The sequence below is a fragment of the Vipera berus genome (genome assembly GCF_964194415.1).
Source record: "Vipera berus genome assembly, chromosome: 1".
In the NCBI taxonomy this organism is placed as follows: Eukaryota; Metazoa; Chordata; class Lepidosauria; order Squamata; family Viperidae; genus Vipera; species Vipera berus.
The window spans coordinates 151,902,907-151,924,248 of record NC_138202.1 but is presented as its reverse complement, the minus strand read 5'-3'; the positions used below and the strand labels follow the sequence as shown (position 1 = coordinate 151,924,248).

General features: G+C 39.4%; 1 protein-coding gene across 1 annotated transcript in view; it reads left to right on the top strand.

Annotated features, from left to right (window-relative positions):
- Positions 1 to 21,342, top strand: part of LY75 (lymphocyte antigen 75) — an 81,513-nt gene that overhangs the window by 1,742 nt on the left and 58,429 nt on the right. The window contains exons 2-4 of the mRNA XM_081313213.1: positions 13,649 to 14,020; positions 18,022 to 18,195; positions 19,302 to 19,466. Of these exons, the coding sequence (XP_081169339.1) occupies positions 13,649 to 14,020; positions 18,022 to 18,195; positions 19,302 to 19,466 (711 nt within the window). The remainder of the gene's footprint in view (positions 1 to 13,648; positions 14,021 to 18,021; positions 18,196 to 19,301; positions 19,467 to 21,342) is intronic.

The following is a 21,342-nucleotide window of genomic DNA, read 5'->3' as shown; positions in this document are numbered from 1 at the left end:
ATTTATAGGCTTTGCAATAGAATCCTTGGGTGGTTTGATTTAGGAGTTAAAAACTTGGCTTACTCTTCGGTGACCGCTCTGTGTAAAGCAGAAAAGAGCGCGGGGCTGAATTGGAGCAGGGAGATTTGGTTGTCGCCTCAAGACAGGGCTTTGCAACTTCCCCCTGCTCCAGCTCCGGTGGCAGATCTTCATATTTCTTTCCAATGCTACAATTAACTGATGGACTTTCTAAATTGCTGGGGTTTTTTTGTATCTGTGCAGTAATGAAAAAAATGTTGAAGTTCTGGCAGAAAACGGTAGCAACCAAATCATCCTGATGAATTAGTTGTTTTTTTTATTTTAATCCCATTTATATCCCACCCTTCTCCGAAGACTCAGGGCGGCTTACAATCTAAGAAGCACTAATCAATGTGCTTAGCAATAGCCTTCATTCTATGTATATGTCTGCTTATTAGGGCTCCCCCCCCCCCGCATTATTTCAAAGTCAGCTTATTGCCCCCAACAATCTGGGTCCTCATTTTACCTACCTCGGAAGGATGGAAGGCTGAGTCAACCTTGAGCCTGGTGGGATGCGAACCTGCACTAATTGCAGGCAGCTGGTGTTACTTAAGGAGGCATTAGCCCACTGCTCCACCAAGGCTCTTTGACTTCATAAATTTCTGTTTATCTGAAATCTCTCAGACTATTAAAAGTATATTGCAGGTCTGCAAGGTTATACTGGGTTCCACAAGTAAGGATTTTCTGGTATTTTTGAAATGACGTTTTTTAAATTGCTTTTAAAGAGATTGTGAGTTAAAATTTGAACATAACATTAATTCTACATACTGTATAAACATCTCGAGTCTTTGGGCTTAAACATTTGAAGGAAAAATTAAACTAATTTTATATGGATTAAACTGTTATATGCAAATATTTTAAAACTTTCCTGTATATCATTTTCACTGGAACTGCCTATAAATACGTTCAACTATGAGGGTTCAATAGTACATAAGCCTTTTTATGTGTAAACAGTGTAACTAGGATTTACCTAACATTCTTTCACACATTATACTATAATTGCTTATGAGAGATTGTGTGAGTACATGTATGTATGAAATCTTACATTATATAGAAAGGGCTTCTCTCTAAGCCGATTGTTATTCCGTTTCTAATGTAAATATTTAAAAACTTCCCTGTATACCATTTTACTGGAACAGGGGTCAGCAACCTGAAACAGTGAAAGAGCCACTTGGAACCGGTTCCCTCACAAAAGGAAAAACTGGGAGCCGCAAAAATTGTGTGCGCATGTGCGTGCATGCGCAGAACAGGGTTTGACTGAAGAGTGGAGCCAAGGCAAGATATGCACCTACCCTGCATATATGAATTGATTGTTTGAACTTTTTAGTCCCACTTTTTTTTTTTTTTTGGACTGCACATGGCAGAGGACTGGGAGCCGCAGGAGACGGCTGAAAGTGCAGACCTGTGTACTGGAATATATGTAAACACACTCAAGCATGACAGTTCAATTAGTACAGACCCTTTTATGTGTAAACGGTGTAACTGGGATTTATTTAACATTCATTCACTTACACTATAATTGCTACCTGTGTGTGAGAGAATGTGAGTGTGTGTGTGTGTAAAAAGTGTTATGTAGAAAGAACTAATTTCTAACTAGTTTATTATTTCTCTTACTAATTGTTTATCAAGATTTTCTGTTAAGTTCTATTTCTCTTTCTATTCAGTTCAGTTCTATACTGAACTGAAAAACCTTGGATGAGAAACAAAATGTTCAGTGGAACTAAAAAAAGTGAAATGATGATTTTTCATACTTAGGACAGTTGAAACATCCCCATAGTCACATGATCAGAATTTGTGTGCTTGGCAACTGGCATGTATTTATGATATTGCACTGTCCCAGGGTCATATGATCATTGTTTGTAACCCTCCCAACTGGCTTCCCCCAAGTAAAGTCAGTGGGGGAAATCAGATTCACTTAATGATGATTCAGACGATTCACTTAACAAACACAGAGATTTGCTTACCAACTGTGCCAAAAAAGGTTGTAAAATGGGGCAAAACTCACTTAACAACTGCCTTGCTTAGCAATGGAAATTTTGGAATCAATTATGGTCCTAAGTCAAGGATTACCTACATGCGTTCCCATGCTCTAATGGTTTACTTTGAAAGAGAATGCTGATGTCTTTGTAGTTAAGGGATGCAGACTCATGAAAAAGTAATCTGAAAGCAGGAAAGATGATCCAAATGGTTGTAACTCATTTGCATGGGGAATCATTTCTTTGACTTTCCTGAATTATTCTGTATAATCACTCTGTGATCTAGTTCTGACAAATAAGCTGCTGGTAGATAATTATGGAGCACTTGAGCTAAAGAGCTTCCTCCAATTTTTTAATTGTACACAGTCCGGAGTTGCTCTATAAGTGAGATGGGCAATCTCTAAATTAGATATACATACACGTTGTTGTTGTTGTTAGCTGCGAAGTCGTGTCCGACCCATCGCGACCCTATGGACAACATTCCTCCAGGCCTTCCTGTCCTCTACCATCTTCTGGAGTCCATTTAAGCTCACGCCTACTGCTTCAGTGACTCCAGCCACCTCATTCTCTGTCGTCCCCTTCTTCTCTTGCCCTCAATCTTTCCCAGCATTAGGCTCTTCTCCAGTGAGTCCTTCCTTCTCATTAGGTGGCCAAAGTATTTGAGTTTTAGCTTCAGGATCTGGCCTTCTAAAGAGCAGCCAGGATTGATCTCCTCTAGGACTGACCGGTTTGATCGCCTTGCAGTCCAAGGGACTCGCAGGAGTCTTCTCCAGCACCAGAGTTCAAAGGCCTCAATTCTTTGGCGCTCAGCCTTTCTTATGGTCCAACTTTCACTGCCATACATTGCAACTGGGAAGACCATAGCCTTGACTATACGCACTTTTGTTGACAGGGTGATGTCTCTGCTTTTTAGTGTGCTGTCTAGATTTGCCATGGCTTTCCTCCCCAGGAGCAAGCGTCTTTTAATTTCTTGGCTACAGTCCCCATCTGCAGTGATCTTGGAGCCCAGGAAAATAAAATCTGTCACTACTTCCATTTCTTCCCCATCTATTTGCCAGGAATTGAGAGGGCCAGATGCCATGATCTTGGTTTTCTTAATGTTAAGTTTCAACCCAACTTTTGCACTCTCCTTCTTCACCCGCAACAAGAGGCTCTTTAGTTCTTCTTCACTTTCTGCCATTAGAGTGGTATCATCTGCGTATCTTAGGTTGTTCATATTTCTTCCGGCAATCTTAATTCCAACTTTTGATTCATCTAGCCCTGCCTTTCTCATGATGTGCTCTGCATATAAGTTAAATAGGCAGGGCGACAGTATACAGCCTTGCCGGACTCCTTTCCCAATTTTGAACCAATCAGTGGTTCCGTGTCCAGTTCTCACTGTTGCTTCTTGACCCGCATATAGGTTTCTCAAGAGACAAATAAGATGGTCTGGTACTCCCATCTCTTTAAGAACTTGCCACAGTTTGTTATGATCCACACAATCAAAGGCTTTAGCATAGTCAATGAAGCAGAAGTAGATGTTTTTCTGGAACTCCCTAGCTTTCTCCATGATCCAGCGTATGTTGGCAATTTGATCTCTAGTTCCTCTGCCTCTTCGAAATCCTGCCTGTACTTCTGGTAGTTCTCGATCCACATACTGTTGAAGTCTAGCTTGTAGGATTTTAAGCATGACTTTACTAGCATGAGAAATGAGTGCAATGGTGCGATAGTTTGAACATTCTTTGGCACTGCCTTTCTTTGGAATTGGAATGTAAACTGATCTTTTCCAATCCTGTGGCCACTGTTGAGTTTTCCAAATTTGCTGGCAAATTGAGTGTAGCACTTTTACTGCACTGTCTTTTAAGATTTTGAATAGCTCAGCTGGAATACTGTCACCTCCACTAGCTTTGTTGTTGCTCAGCTTTTCTAAGGCCCACTTCACTTCACATTCTAGGATGTCTGGCTCGAGGTCAGTGACCACCTCATTGTGATTATTAGGGACGTTAAGCTCATTCTTGTATAGTTCTTCTGTGTAATTTTGCCACCTCTTCTTAATCTCTTCTGCCTCTGTTAGGTCCCTGCCATTTTGGTCCTTTATCATGCCCATTTTTGCATTAAACATTCCCTTCATCTCTCCAATTTTCTTGAAAAGATCTCTGGTCCTCCCTATTCTATTGTTTTCTTCTATTTCTTTGCACTGTTCATTTAAGAAGGCATTCTTATCTCTTCTAGCTATTCTCTGGAATTCTGCATTCAATTGGGCGTATCTATGTTTTTCTCCCTTGCCTTTCGCTTCCCTCCTTTCCTCAGCTATTTGCAAAGCTTCCTCAGACAGCCATTTTGCTTTCTTGCATTTCTTTTTCTTTGGGATGGTTTTGGTTGCTACCTCTTGTACAATGTCACGAACCTCTGTCCATAGTTCTTCAGGCACTCTGTCTATCAGATCTAATTCCTTAAATCTATTTGTCACCTCTACTGTATATTCAACAGGGATATGATTTAATTCATACCTGAGTGGCCTAGTGCTTTTCCCTACTTTCTTCAGTTTAAGCCTAAACTTTGCAAGGAGAAGCTCATGGTCTGAGCCACAGTCAGCTCCTGGTCTTGTTTTTACTGACTGTATAGAGCTTCTCCATCTTTGGCTGCAGAGCATATAGTCAATCTGATTTCTGTGTTGACCGTCTGGTGATGTCCATGTGTAGAGCCGTCTCTTGGGTTGTTGGAAAAGAGTGTTTGCTATGACCATCGTATTCTCTTGACAAAATTCTATCAGCCTGTGCCCTGCTTCATTTTGTACTCCAAGGCCAAACTTGCCTGTTATTCCAGTTATCTTTTGGCTTCCTACTTTAGCATTCCTATCCCCCATGATTATAAGGACATCGTTTTTTGGTGTTAGTTCTATAAGGTGCTGTAGGGCTTCGTAGAACCGGTCAATTTCATCCTCTTCAGCACTGGTGGTTGGGGCATAGACTTGGACTACTGTGATATTGAATGGTTTGCCTTGGATTCGAACTGAGATCATTCTGTCATTTTGAGGATTGTATCCCAGTATTGCTTTTCCTACTCTTTTATTGACTATGAAGGCTACTCCATTTCTTCTGAGGGATTCTTGTCCGCAGTAGTATACCTGATGGTCATCTGAATTAAATTCACCCATTCCTGTCCATTTTAGTTCGCTGATACCTAAGATGTCGATATTCAGTCTTGTCATCTCTTGTTTGACCACGTCCAGCTTTCCTTGATTCATGGATCTTACATTCCAGGTTCCTATGGAGAAAAAATCTTTACAGCATCGGACTTTCCTTTCACCACCAGACACATCCACAGCTGAGCGTCCTTTCGGCTTTGGCCCAGTCGCTTCATTCTTTCTGGCGCTACTAGTACTAGCCCTCTGCTCTTCCCCAGTAGCATATTGGACGCCTTCCGACCTGAGGGGCTCATCTTCCAGCGTCATATCGTTTTGCCTTTTGGTACTGTCCATAGGGTTTTCATGGCAAAGATACTGGAGTGGGTTGCCATTTCCTTCTCCAGTGGATCACGTTTTGTCAGAACTCTCGGCTATGACCTGTCCGTCTTGGGTGGCCCTGCACGGCATAGCTCATAGCTTCATTGAATTACGCAAGCCCCTTCGCCATGACAAGGCAGTAATCCATGAAGGGGACATACACGTACTTATATATATATATACATAATATAGTTTTATCCTGTCCATAAACTAGTACCTGCAGTGGTTTTCCTTTTATAGAGATACTGGGAAATGCTATTTAACTGGATACTATGAAAGTGTGGTACTTCTTGGTAGACAATAGATCCATCATGATGAAGGTTTTAGGATGATTTCATTGAGTTTTTAATGAAAGAGAATCCATGAACTGGCAAACTCAATGCTCAGAAATTGAAGAAACAAAGAGTGCAACCAGGCCCATTAAGTTATAAATTGGAGTAAGGTATTCTGGAAGAAAAAATCAATTTCTCCCTTTTCCTGGAAGAAAAGGGAATTGTGTTGATACTGTGGAGACCAAATGGCAATGCTATGAAACTGGTATCTTGGTTCACAGAGTCATGTTTAATGACAGTCAAATGGACAAAGCCAAAAAGTGTGGTCATAGCATTCCATAACTGTAGCAACATTTGCCAAATTGCAAGATGAATGGGATGGTTCTGTCTCATCTCAGTTAAAGATGCAATCCATAAAATGCAACTAGTAAGGAAAACTGGAAAGGCAACCTGAGTTGATGCTGAATGGATAGGATATTATACTAGCGGAAATTTATAATAATCAGTATTGCAGGCACAACACAAAAATGGCACTGATTACAAAGGGGGAGAGAGAACCTTTTGAATAGGCTGAAATTCCAGCTATTACTTTCTTACAGAGCAATATCTCTGCTTTAAGACTTATTTGAAGGGGCTGCATGAAAGCTGTTTGAAATGATGGGATAACAATATCTTTGTATCACACACATCGTTATAATTCTGACAATAGTTAAATGCGTCTTATGAGGCTTGCAAGAGCAGATACTTCTGTTGTAAGCCAAACTTTTATTCATATTCTTATTGATAAATCATTTTGGAGTTGAGAATTTAAAGCTGTGGTCTTTTTTACACTTACTTGGAAATAACTTGAATTGGTAGGCAGAGGCCTAATTCACAGACAGACTTGGGAAATATCCACAGGATTTTGTTACCTGGAGAGCAGGCCTCTTAATGCTAGGAAAATGCCGGATTTTTTAAAAAAATATATATATAATGAATTTTATCTAATCTGCATGTTCTAGATGTGTGATAGATGCAATAGGTGTATGCTTGAATGCTAATAAAATTTTATATTAAAGAATAATAACAGAGCCAGTGTGCCACAATGGTTAAGTAGTTCCATCTTCCGCTTGTACTTCTAGACTCCAGATATTCTACAGGTTAGAACCAGAGTCCTCAACCACAGACTTGTAAGAAACAAGCTGAGTGACTGCGCATTTCTTTTACCAGGATATGATAGGTTCAGTGTGGTCAAACAGGTGCAGCTTGGAAGGAACGGTTAAGGTTATCTTGTGTGAGCTGCAAAGATCTGCATGCCCATTGAATGGCAGCAAAGATTTTTTTTCCCTGGTTTTTTTAATGTCATCTAGTGCAGAGGTCTCCAACCTTTGGGGCACCAGGGACCGGTTACATGGAGAGAGGTTTTTCTGCGGACTGGAGTGGGCGTGGTTTTGTGTGCTGCCTGCATCCCACGGATGGGACTTTGCTTGTTTGTGCGGCCCAGTTGTTGCTGGCATGCCGCGGCCTAGTATCAGTCCCTGGACTGGAGGTTGGGGACCCCTAATCTAATGGCCAGCCAGATATTTGAAGCTCAGAGATTAGTATTGGAAGACTTTGAAAGTGAACAATGGTGAGAAGAGGGTTTTTTTATTTATTTTAGAAAGCTAGATACTTTTACATAGTTGTACAAAAGTTAAATCTTAGAGATGTAGCATTTTACATACAGTATGTGTTTGGATACACAGAAGCTTGAAATTGAAACTTGTACATTTCACTCTCAGAAAATTTCTTTTAGCTAGACTTGATTCCCACATTTGCAGAAAACTTCACCACTTATCTTAAGACACATCCCACTTCCGTGTTGAAAGATTGAGGCATGTGATAGATGTTGCTGTTGAAGTTAAATGCTGTGCAACTGCAAATATAAAAAGAAGTCTCCCTAATTAAACTTCAGTTTTCTTGGGCTATTTGCAATACTGTCTGTGGAATGCCTTCATTCATTCTCTTGCCCTTGGTGTCTTTCCTGAAGCTGCTACCACACTTTGTTGGGCAGTTTTGTAAATAACTTTTGCCTTCAACATCTCTTCTAAGCTGAAAAGTAACTGTCTCATAAAAAAGCAAAAATACTGTATGGTACAGGCATATAATAATTATTATTGCATTTCCTCAAAAGTGCAGAAAGTGGCAATCAACATTATCTAGGGCTAAGATAGCTTTACCACAATGTCCAGAACTTCGTAGAATTTCTTCTGTCACTTTTTAAACAAAATACTTTTACAGTGCAAAAAGAAAATACAAACTGAAAATCAGAAAAAAATAAAATAAATGCAGAGTGCAAAAAAGAATAAGGGAAAAGAGATAGAATATTTAAAGAAGTGAATCCAGATCTTTCTTGTTACAAATACAGGTAGTCCTCAACTTACAACAGTTAATTTAGTGACTGTTCAAAGTTACAACATCATTGAAAAAAGTGACATGCCTTTTTTTTTCAAACTTATAATCATCACAGCATCCCATGGTCACGTGATCAAAATTCAGACTGTTAGCAACGGACACATACTTAGATGGTTGCAGTGTCCTGGGGTCATGTGAACCTCTTTTGTAACCTGACAAGCAAAGTCCATGGGGAATCCAGATTCACTTAATAACCAGGTTTCTAATTTAACAAGTGCAGTGATTCACTTAACAACTGTGGCAAGAAAGGTCGTAAAATGGGGCAAAACTTACTTAACAAATGTCTCATTTGGCAACAGAAATTTTGGGCTCAGTTGTAGTCAAGTCGAGGACTATTTGTAAAAGCAAATTAATAGTTCCCCACCTCTTATCAGGTTACATACAAAATTTATTTTTTACCATAGCTCCTCCCCTTATCCACCCACAAATCCAAACGTCGTCTTTTCTACCCACGTATTGGCAGAAAGTCCATAAATGGTTTCCAGAAGTTTTTAAAAATATTTCATATTTTATCCCTAATTAAATGATCCAACTTTATACTTTTCTTTTGCTTCTATCAATTATAATCTTAAGTTCATGAAGTTGCTCTTGTAGGAATCTTTGATCACTCGGCACTGCTTTCATTGCTTAGGCTGCAGGAGAGATTGTTCACTGGGCTTTGATGAAAGCATAATAATTCGTTCAGCACCATTGTAACTGAACTGTCATATGTTGAGAATTACCTATGTTGTTGGAGATGGCAAAATTTTAATATAACAAGAAGCAAAACTACTCAGCACTTATTTTCACTAAGTGTTCTCTAGTAAGAAGGTATGTGCACTTCCAGACAATTATGAAATGAAGGCACAATGTTAAAGTTGAGACTGATGGGTATTTCTTGATCATATTTCTATTTACTCTGAAAAAGTTATCATCTCCAGGGCCAGATTAATGGCCTCCTAAAATAGTGATGGATTAGGCAAACATGAAGGATTCGTGGAAAGAATAAAATGCTAAGCAACTGAAGGCTGACTATTATTGTTTCTATTTGCAAAAAGGGGAGAAAGGATGATCTAGGAACCGGATTCTGAAACTTAAAATTTTACAGCAGATACTCAAGTTACTGAGCTACAAATAGCTTGAAAAAAATATGTCACTTACCAGAAGTCGGAATGAGAATGCTACAAATATATGCTGTATGCAGTGATCTTAGAAAGCATTTGACATAATATTCTGATTAGAAGGCTGGATCACAGGAATATTAAATGGGTAGAAAGCTGTCTTGAAAACCATCTTTGGAAAAGAATGACATTTTCGGTGAATTTTCACAAGGTTTATCTCTGGGCCCCTTACTTTCCAGCATTTTATTAAAGATTTGTAAGAAGTCATGTAATGAACCTTATCAAAGTGTGCATAATGTCTATATGGAATTTGGTGGGATTCCCTTCTAATGAGAAGGAAAATTCATCCCTATCTTAAAAATTAAGGCAATTTAATTATTAGTAAAACAGAATACAATTTAATAGAGATAAATGCATTTTTTCAGTTAGAAAACCAAAATCAAATGTACAGATACAGCAAGGCGCATACTTGAATTAACTATTGTGCTTGTGAAAAAGATTTTAGAATTATTGATTACAAACTGAGTATCAACACTGCAACTTTGTTTTCAGTTGCCACAGTTGGGAGGGGGGATGTGTGCTTTTAAGGTTAGACAAAACAGTAAATTGTCCTGTGGGAACCAAGGTCATTGCTGCTTAGGTTTTGGTGTATTGAGCCTTCCCTTAGAAAGCCCACCAAAGTAGTTTATTGGGGAATGTAATTAATGGCATATTACTGGGGTGGGAAGTTCATCTTTGTAAACTTTGGGAGGGAACTTCAGTCTTGGTTTTACTTTTTGATCGTGCCAATACTTTGTAGCCAATAAATATGTTCTTTAAGGAAACCTCTTGCCTTGGTGTTCTGTATCTATCGGAACCATGACACTGAGTCAGAAATATGAGTCATTGCTGACTTATATTCAGACAAACACTATTTTAAGCTGCATCAATAGTGTGGTTTCCCATTTTATGAGAAGTAATGGTTTCACTTTGTTTTGGATGACAAAACAAATGACAGAACATTGGATTGTCACAACATAGGTCCCAGCCAGTCTTTACATGTGTCATCCTGCATGAATGTATTCTCTCTCACACACACACAAACACACACGGCACCAAAGCTAGTTGTGTTAGCAGAGTGGCCCTTGTTGGTGATTTTTAAAATGTTGCTGATAGTTGAAAGAGAGGTGGAGCAGTGGGCTAATGCCTCCTTAAGTAACACCAGCTGCCTGCAATTAGCGCAGGTTCGCATCCCACCAGGCTCAAGGTTGACTCAGCCTTCCATCCTTCCGAGGTAGGTAAAATGAGGACCCAGATTGTTGGGGGCAATTAAGCTGACTTTGTAATAATGCCGCTTGGGGTGTGTGTGAAAGCCCTAATAAGCAGGCATATACATAGAATGAAGGCTACTGCTAAGCTTGTAAGCCGCCCTGAGTCTTCGGAGAAGGGCGGGATATAAATGGAATTAAAATAAAAATAAAAAAATAAATCTTGCTCAGATGGTGGAGGAAGTCCTCGTTCCTCCATCTCCTGGTCCTGGACTGGGTTGTTAGTTCTTGCCATTGGGCTTGTGTGCTTTATAATCCCAGATCTGGCTTCACTGCGGCTTGGGATACAGCTATAACAAAAAATTGATAAAGCATAAAATAATAAATCAAACATATTAACAAGATACTGCATTGCTGACTAAAAACCCGAACATCGTGCCAATAAATATGTCCACCACCCATGAAGATGAATCACTGTTAACCCCCCTCCCCAGGTTTATTGTTGAGGGCATTTGTTTGTTCATCAGTGTGTTCAAAAATCTTCCCCATGCATGGGGGACATTTTCAAAATCAAGCAGAATTTGCAAAGTGCATTTCAGTTAAATACATTGAACATTATTAGCACAATTGTTTTCTTTCTACACAATGCTTGAAGCATGACTCCAGGGAAAATACCCTGAGCAGTGCATCTAAACATACTTTAGATAGAAGCTTTGCATACAAAACACCAGTATTCAGGCTAGTAAATTGCAAATAAATATTTCAAATCCCAGATTGGCATAATATTTTAGGTGGTTTCAAATAAAGTTCTGCTTGTGTTCTGTTTGCAGGGTGCTTAATTCACTGCTGTGACTTTTAGAAATCTATTATTAATTTAATCATTAGAGAATATAAAGCAGAAACATTTCGTACACTACAAAATAAATTTTAACTGAGTAATAAATATTACTGAGAAAAACCTTCAGTACTGCACTGAAATTGTAGTTTCTGCACAATTCATTGCTCTTAGTGTACTATCTCAAGTTATTTTCTCCAGTGTAAGCATAACAAAAGACATAATTTTAGCCTAAGTTAAATTCATACAGCAATTAAAATTGTTCTCATCAGGGCTTTCTTTATGATGTGAAATTTAGTAATCAGACTAGACCAGACCGCAGTGGTCTTTTTATACCAGCAAATAGGTTTTAATTGGTTTAAGTTCTAGTAAACTGGTTTTCAGAATTCGGCAACTTACTGTTTTTATTTAATTTTAAAAACTTTGTAGTTTTAAAATGAATAAAACATTAGCACATAAATACATAAATATAGAATAGATCGTCATTTCAAATCAAATTTAATTCATTTACAGATAATTTTATAATTTATTCTTTAATAAATTATATTAATTAGTTTAGCTTGCATCAGATGTATAATAAATCTTATATTTCTATCCAGGATACATTTGCATAGGAATAATATCTATTGGTTCAATGGAACATGCTTATAATTAATGGTTAAACTGTAAATATTTAGGATTACATCCATAAGAGCTAATAAACTGGTTTAATCTAAATTTCTAAACAATACTGGGAATGCAATAAAAGGTTGTACTAGAAAATAGGGCATTAAACTAGAAAAGTTCACCAGGTTAACCTTTTTGAGATTAGTTACTAAGCAGGGCTAGGCCTACTTAGTGTTTCAGGGAAGTTGAAAAAGCATCCTAAGAGAAGGCACTTTTGCATTACTGTACTATGTCCATAGGGTCACGATGGGTCGGACACGACTTCGCAGCTAACAACAACAGCTATGAAGAAAATCAAATGGACACGTCCATGAATTCACCTAAATTTTAAAAGACTAGGTTTATCCACTGGGGAGTCTTATTAATCTAGCAGCATCATTGGAGGCATAAGTGGCCTCTGATTCTGAATCCTTTTATTGTAGTTGATACACTAAACATAGTTATCTGAGCTCTGTTTAGATTATGCAGTATATTACATGAAGTTTTTTTCTGAGAATGTCCCCCAAAGAACTCCAGAAGGTTGCTGAACGTATTACAGACAGTCCTCATTTAACAGCAGCAGTTTGGACTAGCATTTCCAGTTGCTATTGTTAACTGAATTACTGCAGGTTGTTAAGTGAGGACATCACATGGTTGTCATTTGTGATCTGGCATCCCCTTCACTTGTTGGAAGCCAGCAAAGAAAGTTACAAATGGTGATCACATGACTTGCAGTCATAATTGCAAGATGATTGGATTGTGATTATGTGACTACTCGTTCAGAAAAATTATGATTTGAAAAGTCATTGAAAGAGGGGTTGTTAAATGAGGACCACTGTTTACCTTTATTTTATCATCTTTTCTAGCTTCCACTCCATTTTTTATTTTGATAATTTTCTACCAACCTATTAGAAAAATCTTGTCATATTTACAGGCCTTCTCTGAATGCTCCTTTCAACAGATGTTTGCGTAGATAGTACACAAGATTATACCAGTTTTAGCTTTCAAATATCTGGGTTACTGCTAGAGGGCAAACAGCTAAAATGGTCGATACCTCTTTACTGCCATCTATTGATCATCTGAATTTTTGCAAGGGAAAAGGGCAGAGGTGTTTTCCCACTTATAAAACACTTTTCACAGAGATTTTAATACTTTTCTTATAATCTCTTTGTTGTTGCTGCTGCTCTTGTTATTCCAGGGCCCTGAACCTTGAGCACACTGAGTTATACCAATATTGATGCTGCTTTGAAACGGAGATGAGCACCGGCCCCTAGAGTCGGAAACGACTAGCACACATGTGCGGGGCAACCTTTACCTTTACCTTTTATCTTTAAATATTGTTTTATTTGATTCTGAGATCATGTTGCTTTTTTAATGATCTTTCAAAAACTATATGTAATGTTTTTGCTGCCTAGAGAATGCTGTTTGTAAGTATATAAATAGACACAGGTATTTTCAGTAATTATTAAGGTGCTCTGTCATGGAACTTAATGTTGACAATGCTTTCCAGTGCTACTGCATAATCTCTCAGTATTATTTTTGTATCTACTGCAAGTTAGAACAGAAAAATCACTAAAATATGTTCTTTTCTCCATGCAGATAACAATCTTTTCACCATTCGGCATGAACGCTCTAATAAGTGCATCCAAGTTCAAAGCCAGCGCCTAATATTAGGAGTTTGTGAGGAGACAGATGAGAGCTTATGGACATGGGTCTCTCAACATCGCCTTTTTAATTTGGGATCCCAAAAGTGCCTTGGACTAGAGACTGCCAAGTCTACAAATACCTTAAAAATGTTTGTTTGTGACTCGGATGTCAATCTCTGGTGGCGATGTGTTGGTGATTCCATCCTCTCCGCATCTCAGAACAAAGTAACATTAAAGAATGGAATCCTCACTGTAAGCCCAAACTCTTCTGATGCTTGGAGAAGAAGCAATTCCAGCGATACAATTTGTAAATTTCCATATAGCGGTATGTATTTTCTTTCATTTATAGAAAGGAAAGAAGGGTTCCAACAAGAATGTGGTGAAATGCTGACTTCTAAGGAGTTCAGAAGAAAGGGGGCATTCCCAGTTGAGGGTCGCATCAAATGATGATTAAGCACCAGTAATCGTAATTAACACACGTGATGAACTGGAATTCAGACATTCCTGTCCATGTTCTAACTTAGATTGTTTCCAGGTATAAGGAGTGCCAGAATTCTCAGCTATGCTGGGACTATGCTGGTTTAGAATTTGGGAAATTGAAATCCATACTTGGGATATCTAATAGAATGTTAATTTGGAGGATAACTGAATATATTTTGGAATGCGTTTGGGGGAGCACTAAGACCATTAATAGAACCAGTTTGGTGTACTGATTAAGGTGCTGACCTAGAAACCAGGAGACCGTGAGTTTTAGTTCCACTTTAGGCATGAAAGCTAGTTAGGGGACTTTGAGCCAGTCACCCTCTTTCAGCCCAACCCACCTCAAGATTGTGGGGAGAATAGGAGGAGGAATATATGGCATATGCCTTGCGTTATATATAAAGTAATAAAGGCGGGATAAAAATAAATAAATAAATTAAAGAAAAAAGCAGTGCAAATAATTGACGTTCCTTTGGAAAAACATGCACATTTCTCATGATTTTTAAAAGGGCTCAGGTTATTATTATGGTTTTGCAGGATGAAACAGATTATTTCCAGATGAAAATATCATGTGGGGAAAAATTAGTGAAATATTAGACATTATGCTGGATTATGCTGTAAGAGATTGGGGTTAATGCAAAGTGGAAGTGGAAGTTTCTAAACTTTACTTTTGATTAAACCTATTTTTTCATTTTGCAGAAGAGAAAGCAAGGAACATAATCCTTTATAAGAAATGGGGAATTAACCATAACAATGAAATCATTCTCTCTCTCTCTCTCTCTCTCTGAATACCAATAAAATTATTTTTAAGTTGAAGGAACTCTGGGGAAGTCCTACAAATTCCTTTTTAGCTATTCTTTTTCTATAGTTAGTGCACAGAAAACAAGAAGTTCCACTAGTTTTAGAGTACAAAACCACTCAGTCTTCTGCTTGCTATAGAAAACACTGGGCATGTCTAAACAAATAAATGGAAATTACCTCAAGGCATCTTTTGTATTTCTGTCTTGTTCTGCGGAGCTGTTGGTTGACGAGGTCTGTATCATACAGTTGTTTCTAGCCATATTTGTGTTTACCTAACTATGAACGAATGTATTTTTTTCTCTTTTTCCTTTCTCCCACCCCGCCCTTTAGATCTTTATTATAAAGTTTATTAAATTATAAACTCATGGGCAAGAACTATCTTGTTTTTTAACTTCTGTTTAACACATCTAAATTTAAGAGCTGTACAGATTAATTATAATTATTACAACAAAGTCACCAGAGATCTCATATTCATAGGCCTTTTCTCCTGACCTAACCTAACCCTCAGCCAGTTCAGGCTATTTTTATCTACAGTGGCTGAAACCCTGTTAGCACAGTGTTCTTCCTGGTTCCTTTCTAAGCTTACATCAGGGGTCTTCAAACTTGGCCCTTTTATGACTTGTGGACTTCAGCTCCCAGAATTCCTCAGCCAGAGTGCCTGGCTGAGGAATTCTGGGAGTTGAAGTCCACAAGTCATAAAAGGGCCAAGTTTGAAGACCCCTGCCATACATCTTGCCGCGGTATTGTGGCTTTGTGGATTAGGCTTTTTTGTTAACAAGACCGAGTTAGTAATAATATCTGCTAGGATTATCAGAGGACAGTCTTTAATTTCTCAGGGATTTGGTACATTACTGTTCGTTCACTTCACATGAGAAGATTGTACAGTCTTTCACTGCTGGTATGAAGAGATGCCTGTTCTCCAACCCAACAAAGGCAGCTTTCATCAGTATAATATGCAGCCCTTAGAGTTCGAAAGTTTGCCCTGTCTCTGCTTGATATTCACAACAGTAATAGCAGAAGAATCAGGACAATTAAGATGATAATACTCCACACAAGATAAATAATTCTGAATTGTCATATCTCCTGTATTTTGTGTTTAATAACTCTGAAGAATGCTCTTCCTCTGTTAGAAAGCCAGCAAGAATAGCCAAAGAAATCTTGAAACTATCACCAGTTTTATTTTGACTGCATCCACTGAAAGTTATTTTGGTGCAAATTATGATATCTCATTAGCCAACCTGATTGTCTCATGTCAACCTTGAAGGCTGAAACCTAAAAGGAACTTAAGATCCTCCAGATTTTACCTGGCTATCTAGCAATAGTGTTAGCTAGCTGTCTAGTCCTCCAGATGTTACCTACTATCCAGTGATCAGATTTATATAGTTGTCCAGCTGCCAGTGGAACTCTAGGCAGTGAACAAAAGAAAGAACATAACGCACAAATCAATGAAGTTGTAGCTGAATTAGCTTCAGTTGCTGGGAACTGTAGTTCAGCAGTGTCTGAAGAGGCGCAGGTTGCTTTCCCCAGTGCTATGATTTTGAAATCCCTTTTTTTTCTTGGCAAGAGTTGTTTTCACTTTCTACATGGATAAGAAATGTGGCTACATGTTTTTGCTTATTACTTATATTGCTTTGAATATTATTTTGAGCAGAGCAGGTAAATGAATGTATATTTGAAAGTACTGACCATATTGAAAACAAACAAGCATTAGACTGAGACCTCATGGCCATTTCTTTTATTTTTTAGAATTTCCAGGACAAAATTTTCATTGCAATAACAGGCAGCACTTTAAAGTATAACAATATATGTTATTTAGCATGAGAACAATGTTGAAAGCTTGCTATGCAAGTAAGTTATGAAAGCTGTGCAGGCAAAAAGTTTGTATCCACATATTGCTCTGACATTAAAAATGTGGCTTGCTTTTGCTAGCAATTTTGAAATAATTCCTTTTTCTTTTTTTTACTTTCCCGTGTGGATAAGGCATATTCTCCTTGCAAAGTTAATCTACTAGCTCAGAGGTGTCAAACTGCCACCCCGCGGGCCAGGCACATCACCAAGAAACCACGCTCACCCTATGACCCGCAGTGGAGAAAAAGCTCCAATACATCATGCGACGTCACATGACGTTGTGTGTTTGACATGTCTGTACTAGCTTATGCATTGACTGTTATAAAAGTCCTCCTCCAAACTTGAAGCTGGATCCTTTTAAAACCAGCAATTCAAATATTTGCTAGAAATCGACATATAGAGATGTTCAAGCACTTTATCTAAGACAAGAAATCACGCACCCAGGCTTCATGCCCTGGATCAAAGATGGTTATGGTTCACTGAGGTCATGTTTTCACAGTACAGTCACCACTATGTTGCTACCCTGCTTTTGAGGCAACTGAAGCCGAATCAAGGCAGTTTAGGAGGAAAATGCATGTTTTCCTTTGGAAAATGTGAGAAAGCCTCCTGTGTGAATACTCTAGTACAGAGATCCCCAACCTTTTGGGCACCAGGGACTGGTTATGTGGTGAAAGGTTTTTCCACGGACTAGAGAGTGTGTGGTTTTGTGTGCTGCAGCCTGCAGCCCACAGATGGGGCTTTGCTTGTTTGTGTGGACCAGTTGCTGGCATGCCACGGACCGGTACTGGTCCACGGACCAGGGGTTGGGGACCCCTGCTCTAGTACTCAATTGGAAACCTGCTGGTCTCCAGAGGTCCTGCTGTAGCATGTCCCACTACTTTTTGCTGAAGACCCAGTCCTTCTTTGGCTATTTGTATTGTTCCTGAAGTTGTATAGTTCAGATCATCACCTTGTGATTTTGATGCTAGTTTTTTTCCCCTAACTTTTTTTGACTATTGATGATCTCTGGCTCCATTAACAGTTGGCTCTACCTAATATAACTCTTAAGATCTGTGCATACATGATTCTTCCTGCAGTCATACATGTCTTAGTAATATTAGTAAAGTAATATTTTAAAAATATGCTTATTTTACACCACACAGACTCATTTCCAGATTTTTTAAAATGTTAAATCTGCTTTTGGTTTCTTTAATGCAGAAATTTATACCAGGGATGGGAATGCCTATGGGAAACCTTGTGAGTTTCCTTTCTTGGTTAATAATACATGGTATCATGATTGCATTCACATTGAGAAGTATTCAGGAGGTGAATGGTGTTCCACAACCACTTACTTCAATCAAGATACAAAATGGGGCTTCTGCTTAAAAAGAGGCAAGTAGCTTTCCTAAAATAGCATCCTGAGAAAAATAATGTTGTATTGATGCATATTATATATGTTGGTATTTCATGAGAAAAAGGATGAACAGAGCTTCGCATCTAATAATAGCTTTATACTGATTAAGCAATACTGTTGTATGCAATTACAATTATAATAATAATAAACCTTTATTGTCAAAGTACAACATGTGTACATTGAGATTAGCTGAGCCTCCCCCCGTGCTCCCTCCCCCCAACACACAGTGACAACAAGCCCTCCATCCTACCACACCATGTGAACCAACTACACCACCGGCCTCCCAAGTCAATTCTGCATAAGTTCACAGAGATTATATCCTATTCAAAAGCCTAACAGCCCACGGATAAAAGCTGTTTTTCAGCCTGTTGGTACAGCTGGCTATACTCCTATATCTCCTACCCGATGGTAGGAGGGTAAAGAGATACCGTCCAGGGTGTGAGTCATCCCTGAGAATTTTCCTCACTCTTCCAAGGCAACGAGCCCTGGCGATGTCACCCGGTGGTGTCAGGGGACAGCCCACAATGTCTTGTGCTGTGCTCACCACCCTCTGTAATACTTTCCGCGGCTGTCAGACCAGCATACCAAACCACAATACCATACGAGAGGACACTCTCTATAGTAGACCGGTAAAAGAGGGTCATATAGAAGTTAAGATATTAAAATTATTTGCCTGAGGTTCCAGTTTGTGTTATAAAAAACATGTTTAAAAAATGTGGTTTCATCTTAAACCTAGAACCTAATTGATACATGCTTCTTCCTTGTGAATTCTTGTTCTCACAGTTTTACTAGTTCCTGTTTTTTCTCATGTGTTTTACAAACCTGTTGCAGACAGCACAAGGAGAAACCGGGGGTGGGGGTGGGGGGGTTGTAAAACTGTACATCTAGATCCCAGTCCATCTCCTTTGTAGTCTGGATGGCACAGAGAGTGGAAATTGAATGCCAATATTGGAGATGAAGATAATATGTGTATATGTATATTTGCTCTCATGTTGACTAAGTTGATTAAGGCAACATGTTCAAGAGTTCTAGATTATGGGTATGGTACCTGTAGATCTCAGATGTGAATACTTGTCTTCAACAGAGAATGGCTGTCAAAATACATGGGAACAGTTCAAAGATTCTGGAAATTGTTACCAATTAAACACACAGGCTGCTCTTTCTTGGAAAGCAGCATACCTCTCATGTAAGAAGCAAGGGAGTGACTTGGTCAGCATCACAAGTCCATCCGAGCTAAATTATATCCAAGGTAAGTACAACTTTATACTGAGTTCTAGAGGAAAGCTGTCAGTGGCTAATGAGAAGTAAGCAGATTGATTTCAAGACAGATGCGACCGACTCAGTTAAAACAAGCTCATGCAGAGACAATTGTGACTTAAAAGCAGATAATAGTGCCAGAAAGGTGGATCCTAATTTGGAACCTAAAAAGAGCGAGGAATAAGCTAAAACAGAAGTTCCCAACTTTGGGGGCTCCAGGGACCAGTTCGGTGGAGAGAGATTTTTCCGCCGACCGGAGGGTGCGTGGTTTTGTGTGCTACCTGCATCTCTCAGACGGGGCTTTGTTTGTGCGGACCGGTTGCTAGCATGCCACGCCCTGGTACCTGTCCACGGACCGAGGGTTGGGGACCCCTGAGCTAAGAGATCTAAGTCTATATCCACAGGAGCGTGTAGTCATCTTCTACATTGTGAAAAGCAGTTGTTTGATTTGCAAAAGTTGAATGGCTTCTCTCCAGGAGAGTCTTTAAATTGAATGCTTTCATTCAAACACCCCACGATTGCCAGCATGTTCTTCAAAATAAAGCCAGACAAGGAACAATGGATGGAAACTGATCAAGGATAGATTTAACCTAGAAATAAGGAGAAATTTTCTGACAGTGAAAACAATCAACCAGTGGAACACCTTGCTTTCAGAAGTTGTGGGTGCTTCATCACTGGAGGCTTTCAAGAAGAGACTAGACAGCCACTTGTCAGAAAAGGTATAGGGTCTCCTGCTTGAGCAGGGGGTTGGACTTGAAGACCTACAAGGTTCCTTCCAGCTCTGCTGTTACTCTGCCATTTTATTTTTTCCCATTATGTGTGTTTCACACAGTGGGATTTAGCCCATTAAATAACTCATATTGACAATAAGAGAGTTCTTCCTTTAAAGTTTAATGATAGCATAAAAGTTGGTAACTCCAAGGACGTTTTCTCACCACAGTTCTTGAGAAGAGAGAGCCTGAATAAATAATCTGTGCCTCCCATATCAAGTCAGCTTTCTGAAGAACCTTAGAGATAAACTTGATTAACCCTTTCAGTACTCTGCCAGATACTGAACAAGTGGGTATTGTAAAAAGAATTTGGTGATCTGAGGGAATTAGCAACAACACTGCAAAGTCGATAAACCTCTAACAGAACTGGTCATCCCAAGTGACCGTGAAAATAATCCTTATTTTGAGAAACTATCTGCTGATTCATGCACTGTTTCAACATGGGGTATGGATGTGGAAGAGAACAACAAAGAGTCCTTGTGGGTATTTCCACCTTACTCCCTCTTCTCCCCGATAAAACATCACACTATATACATCACCATTTGGGGTGAGTTTGACCCTGTGTCTTTGGATGATGTGGACAGGATCATGCGTAGACTGAGCACTACAACTTGTTTACTGGACCCATGTCCCTCCTGGCTGGTTTCGGCCGTCGGGGAGGTGACAGGGGGCTGGCTCCAGGCAGTTGTCAATGCTTCATTGATGGAGGGTGTCTTCCCCTCCACCTTAACAGAGGCGGTGGTGAGGCCCCTTCTCAAGAAGCCTGCTCTGGACCCGGCCTCCTTGAATAACTATCATCCTGTCTCCAACCTTCACTTTGTAGCGAAGGTTGTTCAGAGTGTTGTGACGCGTCAGCTTCCGCAATTCCTGGATGAAGCGGACTATCTGGACCCGTACCAGTCCGGTTACAGCACGGAAACGGCATTGGTTGCACTGGTAGATGATCTCTGGCGGGCCCGGGACAGGGGTTGCTCCTCTGTCCTGGTCCTACTTGACCTCAGCGGCTTTTGATACCATCAACCATGGTATCCTGCTGCGACGGCTCGAGGGGTTGGGAGTGGGAGGCACTGTTTTACGGTGGTTCTCCTACCTCTTGGG